Source organism: Sminthopsis crassicaudata, chromosome 2, assembly GCF_048593235.1.
Source record: "Sminthopsis crassicaudata isolate SCR6 chromosome 2, ASM4859323v1, whole genome shotgun sequence".
Lineage (NCBI taxonomy): Eukaryota > Metazoa > Chordata > Mammalia > Dasyuromorphia > Dasyuridae > Sminthopsis > Sminthopsis crassicaudata.
The window spans coordinates 441,713,885-441,733,383 of record NC_133618.1 but is presented as its reverse complement, the minus strand read 5'-3'; the positions used below and the strand labels follow the sequence as shown (position 1 = coordinate 441,733,383).

General features: G+C 40.0%; 1 protein-coding gene across 1 annotated transcript in view; it reads right to left on the bottom strand.

Annotated features, from left to right (window-relative positions):
- Positions 1–9,530: 9,530 nt before the first annotated feature.
- Positions 9,531–19,499, bottom strand: part of MYBL2 (MYB proto-oncogene like 2) — a 39,974-nt gene continuing 30,005 nt past the window's right edge. Inside the window, exons 10-14 of the mRNA XM_074292608.1 lie at positions 18,903–19,002; positions 17,733–17,846; positions 13,942–14,058; positions 11,438–11,584; positions 9,531–10,281 (exon numbers count right to left, since the gene is read on the bottom strand). Coding sequence (XP_074148709.1) covers positions 10,153–10,281; positions 11,438–11,584; positions 13,942–14,058; positions 17,733–17,846; positions 18,903–19,002 — 607 coding nt within the window. The 3' untranslated portion in view covers positions 9,531–10,152. The remainder of the gene's footprint in view (positions 10,282–11,437; positions 11,585–13,941; positions 14,059–17,732; positions 17,847–18,902; positions 19,003–19,499) is intronic.

Sequence of the window (19,499 nt, the reverse complement as noted above, 5' to 3'; positions counted from 1 at the left end):
AGAGATTAGGGAAGAAGAAGCCACGGAGATATAAGAAAGGATGAAAAATTTTGGAAAAGCCACTGTGGAGAGTGGAGAGTGAGTTAATAAGGAAGGTGTGATAGGATTACTCAGAAGCAATGTCCTCATCTAGACTGTGGCTAGTAGTGACCCATAACCCTCCTATTACTCAAAGCACACTTATTCTGTGCTCTTCAAGAATGATAGTGTACAAATCCAGCACAATTTTCCCTGGAAAAGGGATCACGTTGTTTTGCCCTCCCAGGCTCATGTTTGTGCAGAAGACGAGAGAGCCTCCTTCACAGAAGCGTCTGCTTCTTACTAGTACGAAGGGGCAGGCGTGTGATAGTGGTGGCTAGTGACTCAGAGGGCACCATTTGCCTAAGGCACCAGGTGGCACTCTGAAGCTGCTTCAAATGACTTCTCTTGTGCATGTGTGAAGAGCTTCTTGCTCTCCTCAACCTAAGCAATTTAGAAACTAAAATTTGCAGCTGCAGGGCAGTGCTGGCTGGTAAGCCTTGCTGCTGGAGAAGCTCTAACTGATGGATCACAAGCCCCAGAGCTCTGAGCATCAGGGTGTAGGATGTCTATGCTAATCCAGGTACCATATCATGAGCTCACCCCCTTTAAAGGGGGGGGTAAGCTTGGGGGAGGCATGCAACCAGGATGTCTAGGAGGGAAAAACTAGCTTAAGTTGGAAAAATGAGGCAAGTTAAAGTTAAAGATCAGTTTAAGGATAAGGTCATGAATGACCATTGACCTTCCAAACTGGGGCATATGGATGAATGTAGTCTCAGAAACAAGAAAAAACAAAATGTGCTTGGATCACAGCTTCCCCTGGTTAACTCATCCAGGTTTTTTCTAACCTAAAGGTATTATTTAATCCCACCAACATTTATTCATTTTGATCTCTTATTAATCGCTTTTCCAATTTTGCTTGACCAGAAATGATTACTCATTCAATAAAGATTCACATATATTTACATTTATCTAAATGATAAGTGCAGCATTAAAATCTCTGGCTTCAGCCATTTGTGAGAGCCTAAATTTTCTAACTTTCATCCTTCTCTTCTTGTGCTCTGTTCCCCATCACTGTCATCAAGACAAGAAAATTCCCAGTATCCTTTGTCCTAAGTGGCTCATGGTCCATTAGGACAACCTAAGGTGCTCCACTTAAAGTATACATATGGCATATACTATAAGCTCCTGAATCTTCCCTCAATCTACTCAGTTCTAGTAGCCCATCTCTAGTGCCTTGAGATGTGAACAATCTAAGGGAAACACTGACCACCTGCACATGAGGAAACTGTCACAGGAAGTATGACATTTGCTTAAGATCAGTGTTCAGTGATCTGTTGCTCAAGGATCATTAGACTATGAATTCTGTGAGGGGAACTAACACTCAACACAATACTTGGGCACATGGTGAGCACTTAAATGTCTATTGACTAAATATGCTTTACTTAAGATTCCACCAACTTATCTATGTGGAGAAAGATGGCCTTCCCCATTCCTTGTTAAAATTTATTTGTATTTCAATTTCAATTCCCATTTAAAGAATTTCAGTATATGATATGAACACAATAACAATAATCAGAAATATAATTTATTAAGGAAAAAAGTAGGGTTAGTAATCACTGATCTTAGACAAAATCAAACTTTAAAAAGATTGAGCCAAGAGAGAAACCTACATTATATGTCAGCTGTAATAATATTGTTTTAGATGTATGTGTATTTGGATGTGTGTATATATAAGTATACATAAATATACTCATGCTTAATTGTAGACTATTTAGAGGAGCTGGGGGGGATGAAAGGAGGGAAAATAGAATAAAGTAAAAATGCATAGCAGATTACAAAAGAAAACCTACAAAGAGGGAGGAAAAGATGGATAGTCATAAATATGATGTCTTCTATTATGTATGCTTTCTTGAAATGGAAATTTGTTGTTATGTATTTTGAATCCTCACTGATGAACTCTGCTAGGCACATGAATATTTTTTTTCTTTTTCTATATTTTTTTAATTTTGCATTTGTTTTAAATAAATACACTTTTAAAAATAAATAGAGAAAACTGTTGGCAATAGTAGTTACTTTTAACAATCAATTTATAAATAAAATCAAAACAAAGCAAAAAAAATTATTAAAAAATGCAACATGATGACAACATTTAGTAGTAAGAATGCCAGATTTGGAGTCCAATGGCCTGGGTCCAGTTGGATTTAATAAACCTGTTAAGCACCTATTGCAAGGTATTCTGCTAAGTGCTAAGAATAGGAAAGCAAAGAATGAGTCCCTACTGCCAAGAAGCTTGGACTCTTGGGGGGAAAGGATAACACAGCATACACATAAGTATAAATAAAAAATAACGTATAACAATTTCAAGAGGGAGATAGAACTTATAGCTGGATTGAGAAATCAGGGGGGAAAACCATATGTAAGATAAGAGGTAGTGCTTCAGCTGAGGTTCAAAGAAATTTGGAAGATAAAAGAAAGTTAGAATCTAGAGGTGATGTGAGAATGGCAAGAATTCCAAACACAGGGACTCAAAGGGGAAAAGGCATGGGAGGCAGGAGATAAAACTATCATATATTTTTGGTCGCTCAGTCATTTCAGTCATGTCCTATTCTTTGTGACCCCATTTGGGGTTTTCATGAAAAGATCCTGGAGTGGTCTGCCATTTCCTTCTCCAGCTCATTTTACAGATGAGGAAACTGAGGCAGATAGAGTAAAGTGACTTGCGCAGGGCAACATAGCTAGTGAATGTCTGAGGCCAGATTTGAACTTGGGAAAATGAGCCTTCCTGACTCCAGACAGACCCAGCACTGTGCATTATGGTACCACATGGCTGCTCACATCATGTACAGGGTTCAGCTAAAAATAGTTACGGGGAATATATATGAAGAATTATATAGAAAAAGACTGGAACACAAACCAAAGTGAGATTGTGGAGGGCTTTAAAAACCAGGCCAAGAATTTTGTATTTTATTCTAGAGGTTATTAAAAGCCATTGAAAATTTTTGTAAAAAGGTGAGCTGGGATAGACATAATCAAGTTTGGTTTTTTAAAAGTATAATAAAATCTGTTTTTTTAGAGGTAACAATTTTTCATCTTTATGGAGAATAAATTGAAAACAAAGATACTGGCAGGACAAAGGGAGAAAAAAGTCTAGATAAACAGGTAATAAGGACTTGAGGGGCTTATTTGAATAAAAAAAGGAACAAAACCGAGAAAGGCTATGTCAATCAATAAACATTAAGTGCCTACTATGTGTCAGATACCATGCTAAGTGTAGAGTAGAATCAACATTCTTCCAGCAATGATTCTGCTGTTGGCAGCTGAGTAAACCTGGGCACTTCCTCTCTCAGGGTCTTAGTTTTCTCACCTGTGAATGGGGGTATCTATGATTTCCATTCTGAATACTTAAAATGCTCAGGACCCTTATCTTAATAAATCTTAAACCAAAGGCATCCCATCCTATAGAGTTCAAAGCTTCTTAATCTGTGGTTCCCAATCTCATATGGAGTCATATAACTAAATGTGGGGTCGTAAAATTATGATTTATCAGTAAATGATTGGTATGGCTATTTTATACAGCCATATTACCAGGGTCACAAAATTTTCTCATGCAGCATGCAAAAAGAGGTCACAAGTGGAAAAAAATTTTAAGAAACCCTTCTTTAAAGTAAACCACTTGGGTCTGCTTATTCTAACCCCATTAACTCAGTTTGTGTTTTCATCTCCCCTATGCCCAATCTCCCCAGGCTTGGAGCAATAGAAAGATTTCCTTTCCCTCTAAAGGGATTGTCTCTGGGTTGCTAACTGTCTTGCCTTTTCAGAACTACCACAACTACTTATCCTCAGGAAGAAGGGACTTGGAAGGGAGGTCCAATGCAGAGGGAAAAAAATCCTGGACTAGGAGTCTGGGCAGCTGAGCTGAAGTCACAGCCTCTCACCTCAAATTCTCTAGACCTTGGGTACACTCACCCCTCTATGAAATGAGGCAGTTATCCGAGACAGACTAGGGAAAGAGAATAAACCTGTGGTTTCATAAATATAAGGAAGTCGCTAGTTCCTGTACTTTGCCATTGAGCAAAGGCTCAGGGTCACATAGTCAATATATGTTTGAGGCAAGACTTGAATACAGGCCTTCCTACCTTTTTTTCCTACCACAATGCTTCCCTTAGGTCCCTTATTAGTCTAAAAAAAATGCCCTAATTGTTTAATGAACAACTTGTAAATAGTCAACTGTTGGGATTCCATCTTTCCTTAAAAGCAAGCACTTTCACAGCCACTATTCTGTCCCAGTGACCTCCATGTTCATTGTGGACTCCAGAATTTCTGATTGGGAACAAGGTCTTAGAGCCCCCATCTCCTATAAACAATATTTTCTGTTCTGGTCACAAGAACGGCATTTTTCTGCTTCTGTCTGCCTGTCAGCCTGTCTACTCCCATAGTTGGCAATTTCACTCAATTTATACCCTGAGGCAATCCCCACAATACCAACTATTTACCAAAATGAGAGAGGAAAGGTTATCATATATTAAACAGTAAAATTAAGCAACTCTCCAAAGTTGGAGGACAAAGTCATCTCCCTTTCAGACTCTGTCTGATGCTGTTATCATCTTGCCCCCTTTGCCCTTGGAGCCAGAAGTCTTAGATTTCATAACCCTTACTCAGCTAGACCTGTGAACACTTTTTTGCAGGGCTTGATTCATTTTTGGCTTTGTATCACCAGTGTCCGGCATAAAGGAAGCACTTAATGAATCACATTTCTCTAGGCGTGTTTCCACATCTGTAGAATGGGAATAATAACATTATCATCCAAGTTTTCAAGATCTGGCCCTAGCTCACCTTTCCAGATTTACTTTAGTACACAGAGCAATGAAGTTGCACTTATAGCTTTCATATAGTGCTATGTGTCAAGCACTTTGAAAGTATTTCATTAGATCATCACAACAGCCTCAGGAGATAAAGGCTCTCATTATTCCCATTTGACAGATGAGCAAAGTAAACAGGAAGTGATGTGAAGTGACTTGCTCAGGAGCTCACAGCTCTTAAGTCTGAGGCTACATTTGAACCCAAAGTCACCTACCCGACTCTGATCCAGTTTCTATCCACAATGTTATCTAGTTGTATTCTGGGAGGACTAGTTCAAATACTGAGGCAAGCAAGTCACAAGCTCTGGGTCTATTTCCTTATCTGTAAAATGGAAATATTCCTCAAAGGATGGTTATGGGGATTACATAACACATAAAGCACTTAGTCAAGCTTAACAAGCATTGTTCAGTTCTGTTCAATTCTTTGTGATCCCACTTGGGGATTTCTTGGCAAAGATATTGGAGCAGTTGGCCATTTCCTTCTCCAACTCATTTTTCAGATGGGGAAACTGAGGCAAACAGGGTAAAGCGGCTTGTACACAGTCCCACAGCTAGTGTTTGAAGCTGGATTTCAATTCTAGTCTTCCTGAAGGTTTTATCCATTGTGCCATTTAACTGCCTCCAAAGTGGTATGTAAATTTGAGTAATTATTATTTGTAGACACGAAGTAGAAATGTGTCACCTCTTCCTAACGGGGGCCAGCTCTCCAGGGAGTGAGTTTTTCCTCTCCCCTCCATCGATCCCCCCCACATCCACAGGGCTCCCCAGACACCGCCTTCCTCCCGTGTAACCTGCCCATGGTTACTCTGTTATAGTCTTTTGTCTTGCTCAGCATCCAAAGGCCTTTCATATGTTAAGCTGGCATTCATATGCTAATGACTCAACTAGCTAGTGAAGTAATTATTTTTTGCTGAATTTATTATTAGACCTTTGTGGGGAAGTAAAAAGCAGCAGCAGGTTAATGTGGGCTCAATGGGGAGAATAACTAGGTCTCAGCTCTGAGTCATTAATGTCTGGTAAAGAGAGAGACTGGCCTTGAGGGGCAGTGTGGCCCAATGCCAAAGGTGGCAGAATTACAGCTGTCAGAGAGGAGGGACCTTCAAGACCATGGCTCCACGAGTTCTTAGCCTTTCTTGTGCCACGATCCCTCTGGCTGGGCTGGTGCTGCCCATGAGCCTCTTCTATGAATGCCTTTAAAGGCATAAATCAAAATACATAGGATTTCAAGGGAAACCAATTATACTGAAACAATTATTAAAAATAATTAAAAACACGATCATGGAATCCAGGTTAAACTTCATTTAAGTCCAACCTCATTTTTCAGACGGGAAAACTGAAGTCCAGAATGGAGAAATAACATGTCCAATGTGATAAAGGCACCAAAACAAGAAGCAGAACTTAAGTCCAGTTCCATTTCCCAATACAGTTCCAGGGCCCTTAAAAGGACCTCTGCCCAATGCCCTTGGCAAAGGGCATTCTCCTATTCTGCAAAATGAGGTACCCTAAGTCCCACTTGCACTGAGAAAATGAAGGACCCCCTCCATTTTTCCAATTTTACCCAACCACAAGGGAACAAAATAACCACAAAAGACAGCATCCGATGTTAACAAGGTGCTTTTACTTTCCAAAAAGGTTCACATCTTATCCTCACAAGTCCTGGTGAAGTAGGGAAGAAACCACAGTATTATCACGCCCATTGTACCCATGCAGCCTTAGCTCTGACGCTGAAGGTCACCTCCTGTGTTCTTATTCCAAACTGGAATCCTCTCTTCTGAATCTTTCTGAACTCCTAATAAACTCTTTGAGGTACAGTAACAGTAGAAACAGCCACACAACTGCCTCAGTGTATACTGCCCAGCCGGCTCAAAAAGGGAGCAGACCTAAAAGGTCTGTTTCATGGGATTACAAAGTGTAATCAACGGTGGCTTGGATGAAACTTGTCTTTATTAAAAGCCCTTGAGCTGATATTAAAAATCCAAGATAAACTATTTATACCTTAATGAACAAATGGAAAACCAGTGATACAAAAGATTTTCTTTCCCAATTTGTGGATTCCAAGACAGTGTACTCCAAAAAAAAAAAAAAAAGCTGGAAGGAGTGAAGGGAGCAGGATCTGTAAAACAGCGTGAACCAAAGGCACTTGTTGGCCAGATATTCTGTGTTTTGACGGTTACCAAAGAAATCGAGTTGGCTCACTCTCTTGGCTCTCTCCTCCATGAAACCTGATAGCTAACCAGCACAGGCCACTCCTCCTCCAGGATGGCACTTCACTGTGAGGAATACCACTCGCAGGACGGAGGCAGGCAGGGATGCAGAAAACAGTCTCAGTTCTCACAAAACTCCAAAAGGGCATGTTCCTAACAAGTGATGATATTGCTATCTAGGCTACACTCAGCACTTCTGAGACTTGCCAGGTGTTCTTCTCATAACCCCGTGAGGTAGCTAGTTTAAGTGGTGATTCTCATGTCAATATGAGATGAGTCAACAATCCCCGGAGAGGTTATGTGGCTTGTCCATGACACAGGGAGCATCTATCTCAGTATTCAGACCCCATGTCTGCTGACCTCCAGATCCGGGGCTCTGATACACTACACCACAATGATGGCAGCACAGAAGGAACATCAAGGGAAAAAAATCCCCTGAGTTGGCTGGGACATGAGACTGTTCCATAAAGGAAAAGGGACTTGGGGCGGGGGGAAGCTAGGTAACAAAATGGGAGTTTTACTGGGGTTGATACTGAGTTCAAATCCTAAAACATTTACTAGCTGTGGGACCTGAGCAAGCCACTTAACCTCATCTAAAAAAGGGGGATAATAGCACCTACCTCATGTTATGGTTGTGAGGATCAAATGAGATAACAGAGAAAGCACTTTGCAAAACCTTTAAGGGCTAATAATTCTAACTATTACTATTAACAAGTGGGTGGGACAAATTTCTAAAGCTCTTCAGAGTTTACAAAGAGATTCCTTAAGAACCTGAGAAGTAGCTAATGCCAGTATTCTCCCAATTTCACTGATGAGGTCCAAAATGGATAAGGTGTACCCAAGACCAGTAAATGTTAAGAGCCAGAACTTATTAAACACTCACTAAGCACCAGGTACCCAATTGGGGTTACAAAAAAATGAAAGGCACTCTCAAGACGCTTACAATCTACTAGTAGAAAACAACATGTGCACAGAGAAGCAAAATATATACAAAATAAATACCAGGTAATTTGGGGAAAGGAAAAAGAGCACACTAAACACTGGAAGCAATCAATTGGGAAAGACCAAAATCTGGGGCTACTATTTTAAACCCAGGATTATCCTCTCCCCACCAAGTTTCCTCTCCACGTGGAGAGGAGTGAGCCAAATATCATTAGGAAATATTGAGCAGAGCAGCCTGACCAGAGAAAGACCTTCCCTATGCTCAGTCAGCAGCAATTTCACAGCACACAGTTCCAATCTTGATGACAGCTTGCGGGACCACAGAGTGGGAGTTGGAAGGGATCTGAGACATCAAACAGTCCAACTCCCTCATGAGGAAACTGAGATCAAGTGAATTGATTATGACCTGCCCATAGTCAATAAGCAGCAGGGCTAGGATATGAATTCCATACAAAGTCCATACTCTTCCTACTATATTAATTCCATTTCCTAGTTATTTGATTGCATTTCATTCTTCATTAGTCTATATACTTGATATAAGGAAGGTTACTCTTTGAATCTCTACCTATCTCCTAACACAACACTTTGTGGGTTAACAGACAAAAAGTCTGAATGAACCAAATGAAATAGAAGCATGTGGGATGGACTTAGATGAACTGATAAAAAAATAAAATAGAACGAGACAGAATAACTTTGAAAATGAAAAGAATAACCAGAAACCAGAAGTGAATGGTGTGAAATTACAAAGAACAAACCTAGTCCCCCAGGAAAGATACAAGATGTCTCCCCCATTCCTTTCCAGAGGTTAGAGGCATATGGAGCACTGCATACATTTTCAGATCTTTTTTCAATGTATTGACTGATTTGATATTTTTTCTTTTGAAAAATAATCTTTGTTCTATAGGATGGCTCTGTGGAAAGGAATCAGAGGGAAATGTATGTGATGCAAAAACAAAAGCTATTGATAAAAATTTTTTTGTTTTTGTTTTTTTTGAAGAAATAGAAGAATGTCAGAAGGAGATGAGGTTGGGATACAAACGCCAAACTCAGGGGAATAGACTTGAAGCCACAGGAAACCACCAAGGAGAGGGTCACAACTAGAGTTAGAAAGATTCCTTTGGACTCAGGCACAGGATGCACAGAAGGGGAGGGAAGAAGCCAATTAGGAAATGTCTCTACTTGTCATGAAGAGGGATGAGGGACTAAGCAAAGTGTGCAAAGAAGTTGAGGTTACATCACCATGGTCATCAAACCTATCATTGACAGAAAGAGTGAAGGAAGAGAGAATAACGAAGAGATGGGGAAAGAGACAGAGATGAGAAAGAGAAGGAGAAAAAAGGAACAAGGGGTAAAGGGGAGAGAGGGAAGAAGAAAAGGAGACAAGTACAGAGGGAAAGAGAAGGAAAGAGAAGAGACATAGATGGGAGAAGAGAAGAGAGACAAGAACTAAGGAAATTGGGGAGACTGAGAAGAGAGAAGCCTTTAAAAGCCAAAAAAGACAAGCTTCAGGGAGCTTTTATTTTTATTTTTTTAAAAAATTAATAATATTAAATGCAACAAAAGGGAAAAGGGGAAAGGAGGAACCGAGAGATAACGATTGCCACCCTCTACGGCCCCTTGGACACCACTTTGTCTCAGCTGAACAGGCGCCCATTTTTAACAGGAATTCCCCAAAAACTCCCTTTCAAGGTCCTCAACAAGAGGGTAAGATCATACTGAAAACATACAACTAGGGAAAACCCAAGTTTTCCTAGTATTAACAAGTCAAGAGAATACAATCTCAAGAACTCTTGAAAGCACCTAGTAACTGCCATGGAAAGAAAAGGGAAAACCCAAGCCCAGGGCAAAAATGCTGCAGAACCCAGGAAAGAGTCCAGTGTTCATTTCCTCCCAGGTCAGATCCAAAATCGCATTTCTTCTCTCTATGCAGGTTCCACATGAATCCATGGAAGGAGTGTAGAAGAGACTTCTCTCTTGCACCACAAAATTCAATTAAGTTCCTTGAAACTTTTTGAATAACTTATTTTGAAGAAAAAAAAAAAAAAAAAAAATTCAAATTCATGCCTGCTTAGGTGCCAGTCAAAAAAGGGGGAAAAAACCCCTACAATGTCAAAACTCCATATTTTTCATGACAAAATTAGTGTCCGAGAAGTGTGGCTCTGTTTTAGGGTACCCAAGATCTGCCGGGCCTTTTCCTGCATAAAAAGCTGGTCTCTGGTTCCACCACAAGCCACAATTTTCCAAGCACTGGACATCTGGAAAGGAGAAAAACAGTTTAATTTCCAAGAATCAAATTAACCTCTTCTAGAAGGCATTTATGGTCCTCCCTTAAACTCACTACTGTCACCCCTGTTTAGTTGCTTTCCCTCTATTCTGCATTTACCTTCTACATTCTGACTTATGTTGTCTCCTTACTCCCTCCCAATTAAAATGTAAAATTCTTGAGGGGAGGGATGGTTGGTGTCCCCCTATTTGCATCCCCAAATCTAGCACAATGCCTGACAGACTATTAACATTAAAAAAAAAAAAAAGTTTGCTGACTGACTGATGGAAGCCCCAAGTCCCCAATTCAAGAGGGTTACTAGAGAAAAAGAGAGTCTTAGGTGGGCTGCAAAGGACACAAATGCAAACAGTAAGTACCAGTCCTAGATGCTTGAATAAATTAAATTAGTCTTAGAAAAATCAAGCCCCAGTGCTTGGGACAAAAGAAATATTCTGTAAATTGCTCCGCTGGGATACAAGAACCTTGGATTTGGAGCTAAACGTTGCAAGGGCAAACTCTAGCCTTGCCAATTTCTATGTCTGTGGCCACAGGTAAGATTCTCAGCCTCTCTGAGCTTCAGCTTTGTCATATTTCTAGTGATCAATGCTACAACTTCTACCAGTGGTCGCAGAGACGGTTCTCCCCTTCCCGCCCACTGAAAGGAAGTAATGAAGTGGGAAGGCGTGATACTGACCAGCACAGACTTTGCTGTGCAGAAGGGCTAATTAACATTCTCACGACTCTCTAGGAGGCTTCTGACACTGACCAAAGCAGCCATAATGATGGCTCCAAAAGGGTGGCTTTTGTCCAACTAATGACAACATAATAAGTAAAGTCAACAGGCTTTTAAAATTCAAGGCTCTCTCCCTCCATGCTTCCCTAACGGACGAACAAATCCCTGACTAGGTAAATCCTAGTGTGCTCTTCTTGTGGTCCATCTTCCAGTCCCTTCGAGAACCCCAAGGCAGGAGCACCCATCAGAACTGGAGACCCTGGAGCAGGGAGTCTGAAGGCAGATCATTACTTCATGCTGCCTGAGCCCTCCAAGCACTACCTCCCTAACAAACCACCAGTTCCCTGAGGACTCAGGGCCAGCTTTTCTCTCCAACCATTCATTACACTGCAGTAAAAGCCACAGCATGACTTACCGGAGCAGGGCCTTGGAAATGGCTCAAGGTCTTTGGGAATGAGGCCTTCTCCGGCTTTGCCTGTAGAAACCCTTGGTTGAGCAAACTATTGTCATCTTTGCTGCTTGAGGATGTCAGATTGAGGGAGCTAGACAAGAAGCTTGTTGGCTAAAAAGAAAATTGAGCAGAGATTTCATCCTATTTACAGCCCAGGACAACACAGACAATCTACAGCAGCCCCGTTCCAGCCTGGCTGGTGCTACCCGGACGCTTTTAGAGGGAAGAGCAGGCTGGGACTTCAGGTGCAGAGGCAGACACCAGGGAGCAACTTAGTCCAATGCTTCTAACTCTCTTGAGATGACATCATGCTACTCTGAAAAGGGCCTTCAGTTCCTTCTCAGCTCTCAACTGTATAAGCAGTATCTGAAGAGACATGCTTCAGTGCCTAAATTGTCCTCTTGCAATTTCCTGTGTTCTATTCAAACCTTCAACCCCAGGCTCAGTGGAAGAGCAGGAGATCTCTAGCATCTACCAAGAGCAACAGGAAATTTAACAACAGAGCCAAAATATTGCCATTTTCTAGAACTTCTAGCTCAGTGGAGATTGGAAAGGGGACTCATAAATTTAGAGCTAGACAGGACCTTAGCCTTCATCTCCTCTTACTTGCATTACTGCCTCCTAATTGTTCTCCTTTCTCCAATGCATTCCCCAGAAAATTACCCAAGTAGTTTTCCACAAACAAGTTACTCTATCTCAACTCTGGGCATTTTTTCAGGCTGTTCCCCCATGCTGGGAATATTCTCTCAAATCCATCACCTTCTTTCTGTTAATTATTTCCTATCTACCCTACATATACATTCGTGTAGATTTCTATGTTGTCTCTATAAGATCCTTGACCACACTGACTCCTCATGATCCCATCTGAGGCCTTCTTTGCAAAGAAACTGAGATGGTTCGCCATTTCCTTCTCCAGTTCCTTTTACAGATGAGGAAACCAAAGCAAACAGGGTGAAGTGACCCACCCAGAGGCACACAGATAAGTATGTATGTAAGTATGACTGGCTGCATGACTTACTGGCTATATAACTAGATGGATAACTTATTTTCTTCTATTAGCCTCTGTTTCCTCATTTGTAAATGAGGATAACAACAGTACCTACCTCATTTTGGTTACTGTGAAAATTAAATGAGACAATTATCCAAAGCACTTTGCAAACCTCACGACACTATAAAAATTAAAACTATTATTTTTCCACAGAAAGAAAGTGAAGATTAGATTGGCAGGTGAAGTCAGTGACTGGGCCAAGACTAGAACCTTGGTTTCTCGGCTCATCTAGAGTGGTTCCCATTATGCTATGCTTCTCCAAAATCCTTAAATTTTTTCAGACACAACTCAAGTCAGCCTGCAGCACTAGAGGAGAACATATACACACCAGTAGAAATCTTTATCCCATGAAATATACCAGTTTGGTACAGTGGGAAAAAGCACTGGATGCTGAGTTCAAATCCAGTAACAGCCACTTACTACTTATGTAAACTTCACTAGACCTCAGTTTCCTCATCTGTAGAACAAAAAGGTTGGCCTGGATGAAGACTCAACTCTAGATTCAGGATAATCCATAATGAACAACCAAGGCTAGGTGCTTACCGATCTACAACATGCAGAGCTACAGGCACAGGAATAACTCAGAAAGGGAGAATAACTAGTGTTACTGCCTGGAAGTCCCTGTTGCCTGAGAGGCTTCACTGCCAAGCAGGTTTAGTCAGTAAACAGGAGCTTGTTTTAATCTTTGCTCCACTGGACAGAGCAAGATTTTTTTTTTTTTTTAAGGATCAAGAAAACATTTTCATTTCTGCTTCAAGCTCCCAGGACACCTGCAATTGTACTCACAAGTAGGGCCAACATCACTAAAAATACTAGTTGTATTATCCTCCCCCACACCTTCTGCTAGGAGCCCAAGCAGTTCCCTTCTTTGGCCAAACTTCACAGCCTAATTGGGCAAAGCTATGAACCAATTACCACCAATATACATGGGATGTTCATTTCCCTATGACATGCAGCATTTTGATCCAGTGAGCCCTACCTTTTTTTAAGCAACAAATAGTGATAAAGAAAACCATGAGTTAAGAGACAATTTCTAGCAAGGCTCTTTTAATCCTGTGTCATTCCGAGAAGTCTTTTCCTTAGGGGGAGTAGTTGGAGGAGATGGGAGGGGGAACAGGACTGCTTCTACACTTGGAAAATGAAGGGGTTGGAGTAACTCATTTCTAAGGTTCTGTCCAATCCTCAAGTTATAAATGTCATTCATTACTAAGCTTACTCACAGATAAAAGGCCGTGAAGCATCTTTTACAAAAGACCGAGCAATCTATACTATTTACCCTAAACTCTCTGCAACTCTGGGTCAGGGCAACTAGGATGCCTACTATTAATTTTCCTTGTAGTGCTATGAGTCCACCCACCTTCCCTGCAATCCTAGCGTGGAAGGGAAGAGCTCCCAATGTGTGGCAAGTATGTTCCCTTACCTGGTTTCTTTTAAAACACACAGTCTTTGGAAGAGAGGATACCACAAGCTTTAAATCTTCATCCACTATGTCAAGGGCTAGAGATTTTCGGACTTTCTTAATTGGACTTCGATGTAGCTAGAAGACACACAAAGAAAAAGGCAGTCAAGGAAAGACTCTAGCGTACTTATGATTCAATTTGGGAAATGTTTGTTAAATGCTTGTTCTTTTTAAGGCACTGAGGTCAGAAACACAAAAAACAATGTCATTTCCTGCCCTCAAGAAGCCAGTAATGTACATGAAGGGAGGACACAGCATGTGTACAAATATGTATGATTTAAGACAGAATGTTATATGAACAAAGAAAAGGAAGGACCTAATAACTGAAGAGGAAAAAAAAAAAATCATTTCCCCCAAAGGTCTGACCATGGACAAGATAATAATGGACGAAGAGAAAAGTAGCTTCCTGCCCAAAGTCCTGATGAGCTTTCTCTAAAGTCAGAGCCCCAGGCAGAACATATAGAGGCTGGGCCAAGCTAAGCAGCCTGATTCTGCTGCCTCCGGGTTCTGGAACTCATTACCACAACTGGTGGCCATGGGAGACTGGTAGGAGCAGAAAAAGATCCCACATACAATAAAAATATTCACACAAACACATCACAGATATATACAGAGGTGGTGTTTTTTTCGTTTACAAGAAAAAGCAGAGAAAGGACAGCTGAGTTACAACAGAGTCTGTATAGGGAATCAGGGATCACAGCTTTAAAGGGAACTGTTTGAAGAAACTTAGTTTGGCACAGAGGAAGACATTTAGGACGTGCACATGTGTAAGTGTGTGCATGTATGAGACAGCCAACACTGGGTAGAGATAGTTGAATATTCTGATTATACACAGCTGAATATGCATTCTGGAGGCATGGGGGGAATAGAAGAAAACTCCCTCCGTGTTTTTAATGTATGTATTTCTACTGCTCATACATATTGCTAAACTTCAGAAAGCTACAGGATCATAAAGCAGGAAGGGCTTTCAAGAGGCATCAAAGTCTAACCTCTTCACTTCACAGATAAAGAAACTGGGGCCCAGATAGTCAAGTCCAAATTCAATGGATCAATAAGTTTTATTGTTGCTCAGCTGATTCAGCTGTGTCTGACTCTTCCTTCTGGGCAAAGACAATGGAGTGATTGGCCATCTCCTTTTCCAGATTACTTTACAGATAAGGAAACAAGGCAAAAGGAGATAAGTGACTTACCCAGACTAATGTCTGAGACTAGATTAACTCTAGATTCAGTCTTCACTCTAGTACCTTTGGCAACTAAACTCCAAAGTAGGTCAAAAAAGAGGTGGACAGGAGTTAACAACTTTTTGACTCCAGACCAATAATCTATCCACTTAGTACAGGGCAGGCCAAATGTTCTCAGGGGCTATTGGTGTCTGACCTCTGGCAAAGCATTCCAAACTCCTTCCAGTTGGTCTTATCAGCCACAGATAACACTGGTAACTAGACTAATTATTCCTTGAAGTACAGACCCTAAAACTTCACTAAATCTCCTAGAATAGCCAAAAAGGACTTTAGAAATCCTTAGAACAGAACTCCCATTTCTTTCCTGATACACAGGCAAGTTGCTCCCTCTAGAGTCCTCCAGTTAAATGAAGGGACAGCTTCCCAACTTCCCATTAGTAAATGGAGCTATGAGAAGCATCTTGGCAGGGGAAGAGTTGTAGAAATTGACAAATCCTGAAACAAGCGGAAACAAACACACACCATAACTACAACAATGTGGATGACCGAGAAAATTTTTTAAAAATAAACTGAATGCTGCATAATTATAATGATCAAGGCCTACAGAAAAATTAAGAAATTAGACCATCCTTTTTCTTCCTTTTCTTTACAGGCAAGGGAAGCCTGAGAGTAAAATATTACAAATATTCTCAAAAAGGACTGACATCATGATTGGTTTTGCTGAATTGCATTTTTCCTCTTTCTTTTAAATCTTTGTTAAAAGGGAATAGCTTGCTGGATAGGTGAGAAAGGAGGAAAATCTATTAAGAAATGAGGGTATCTTAAAACAAAAGATTTGAATAAAAATAAAATTTGTTTTGAAAGACAAAAAGTCAAGTCAAAATCTGAATAACTGAAAAACCAATGAAGGTTCTAAAGAATAGATAATTTAAAATGGTTCCTCTTCAAAGCAGAAGACAAGTACCATACAGGCTGTCAAACAATGATCTCTTTCATTGGCTATTTTTGTCCTGTTGTGTCTTTTTTTTTTTTTTTTGCCACAGGGAAGGATTCAATTTAAGAGGGAAGGATAAGTGGAAAATGAGGATACTAGAAACAAAATGTATTAAAATTCTTTTTCCTCAAAGTTTCTTGGAATGGTTTCTTTCTCTGTGTATTTATATAATACCTTAAAATGATTTTTCAAAAACTGGTTGGATGCCCCAATTTGCCTACCTGTCTCAAGTAATACATGCAGGAAAATGAAAATGGAGAAACCAAAGAAACAGAATGAAAATAAGACCTGGAAAAAAAATCCTTATTATTAAATGATAAATTACTGGTAAAGAGCAAAGAGCACTATACTGGAAATGAGAAGATCAAAGTTCTATTTTCTCCAGATAGAGAAATGACAGACCCAGAGTAAAGACTGAACCCCTATTTTCTTTTCTTTCTTTTTTTTTGTCTTGACAATAGCTGTATTAGGAATGTATTAGGAATTAGCTTTTTTTGTTTTTTGTTTTTTAAACCTTCTCAATGGGTGAGTGAAGTCAGAGGGATCAGGAAAACAATTTGGAATGAAAATTAAAATTCTACATTTTTTTTTTTTTTTAAAGGGAAGAACTCTTTGGGTCAAAGGAGACCCAAAATCTTATTTTGGGGAATACTCCAATGTGACTATCAATCAATAAGCATTTACTAATTGCCTACAACACAGAAAGGCATTTGGGAATACAAAAATAACAACCAGTTTTTGATAAAGAAGAAAGAGAAATGAATAGCAGCTGACAATTTTCTTTCCTATCCCAACTGCTTTAAATTCAGGATTCCTCTAGTTTGGAGGTGCCATCTCTGCAGTTCTTCCAAAACCCTTGATCTAAGGAAGGGCACAAGGAACCAGGACTGCTGCTCCCCATCCTACTACTGAATCCCAAACCAAGCATCTGGATTGGTCATTCTCACATATACACTCATAGTCCTAGCATCAGGACTACTCACGCTATGAGTGTGACTATCTTGAACTGATGCAAAGTGAAGTGAACAGAACTAGTAGAACATTATACAATGGCCATGAATGACTTGGCTATTCTCAGCAATACAATGATCTAAGACAATTGGTCTATTTTTTCTTTTACAACATAGCTAAGATGGGAGTATGTTTTACATGACTGCTCTCATATAACTTATATCAAACTGTTTGCCATATCAGAAACAGGGAAAGTGAAGGAAAAAGAAAATTTCAACTCAAAAAGATTTTTTTAAATGAGTGCTAAAAATGTGGAGGTATGCTTAAAAGAACTGCACACGTTTAAGCGGTGTTGGATTGCTATAAAGTCTTATAGTCTATAAATCTATAGTCTTCTCTCTAGGGGAGAGAATGAGAGAAATATGGAACACAAGGGTTTTGCAGAGATGAATGCTGAAAACTATCTTTGCATGTATTTTGAAAGATGAAAAGCTATTATTAAAAATAAATAGTACCTAAAATGAGTGCTAAAATTTAATATCTTTACTGTATCTGAAAAATAGAATATTATTAAAACAAAACAAACAGAAAACAAAAACACCTCAATCCCGACAAGATCAACTCACTCCTTGTTTTCTCTTTTGCTTTTCAAGTTTCACATCATCTTCTATAATCAGCTCGATACCGGCCTCAGTTCGAAGTACCTCCTTCAAGTCTTCTTCTAGGTGTGGGGTCTGGGGCTGTGGAGTATCACGATTATAGAAGCATTATGAAGAAGAGCTACATGATACCCCCAGAATAACTCACTTAGAGATGACCAGTAGGCAGAGGACCCTCAAAAGATAAGAAGATAATCCCTGGCAGAGAGCAACTCTGCTTTTATAATGCTACACTAGCCTGGTAATCTTGCTACCTTCTCTGACTAAACCATCTCCCTAGACTTTTTTTCTTGCCTTCTTTTCTCCTACTCCCAATCAAAAACCAGTATGGTAAATTGGAAAGAGCTCTGAACCAAGAGTCAGAACACACAGATTCCAGCTCTTTCACTGACCCACTCTCCTCCCATGGGCCTCAGTTTCTCAGAGTGTAAAATCAGGAAATTAGAAGCAAATGACTTCCAAGACCTCTGCAGTTCTCTCATCTTACAGTTCTGTGACTCAATAATTTAAATTAAAAAAAAAAAAAAAAAAAAAAAAAAAAAAAAAAAAAGGCAATTTATATCAAACGCTTAAGGGAGAATTTATGCTTAAATTAAATTGCTGTGGTTTTAGTTCCTCTCTAGATATTCTTGCTAGATGTTACCAATAGGATTTTTCTAAAAGCATTGAAAATTTAAGAAACCCTGTTGTGATAACACAGCTAGGGGGAACAGTGAATTTGTACTTATCTTTAGGTTCATAACTTTGACACTGAGGTACAGTCTAGAATAAAAAACAAGCCCTGGCAAAAACTCATCTTTCTCTTAAATTCAACTGAAAGAAGAAAAAAAAAAAAAAACTCCAAGTGATACTCTAGAAATGCTGGGCTTGAGTTTAGATTCCGAAAGCCAGGATGTCATGCTAATGAAGGAACTACCCATTTTGAGGATAATGTGCTCATGCATGGTTGAGTTTCCAGAGTTAAATACCAGCATATATCATTGCAAAGGAAGTCTACGAAAAAAATCTGAGCCTATTAATTACTATTAATTTTCCATTTAGCACTGAAAGTAAAATTAGTCTTTGGAAGCAGGGACCACTGAAAGCATCCTAAACCCTCGGGACAAGATGGAAATCCTAGTAACACAGGGCACATACCAGAGGTTTTAGTGGTCCATACTTCTCCAAGGCATTCTTGAATGGAGTGGGTGTGTGGGGAGTGTTGTCCATTGAATATTTCTGATCCGGGGTAACGAAACTGCCAGTAAATGAAGAGCATGTAAGAGCCAGCAAATACAGATGTTCTCCCTTCCTCCAATGCCTGTGGCTGCTTGAGACTCCCAACTGATTCCCTAGCACATTCTCTTCCTTTTACTCATAACAGTAACAGTAGCCAGCATTTCTGTAGCCCTTGCATATGTGCCAAGTGTTTTCTAGTTATTATCTCATTTGAGTCACACAACAGCTCTATTGGCATTATTACCCCATTTTACAGTTAAGAAAACTAAAGCAGTTGTATCAGAGCTAAAACTGTATTACAGAGCAGTGATCACTGAAACCATTTGGTGTTGGCTAAGAAATAGAGTATTGGATCAGTGGGATAGTTTAGGCTCACAGGACACAGTGGTCAACGACTAGAATAAGAACTCACTATCTGACGAAAAGTGCTGGGAACACGGAAAATAGTGTGCTGGCCAACACCTAACAGCCTACACCAAGATAAGGTCTAAACAGGCTCATGACTTAGACATAAAG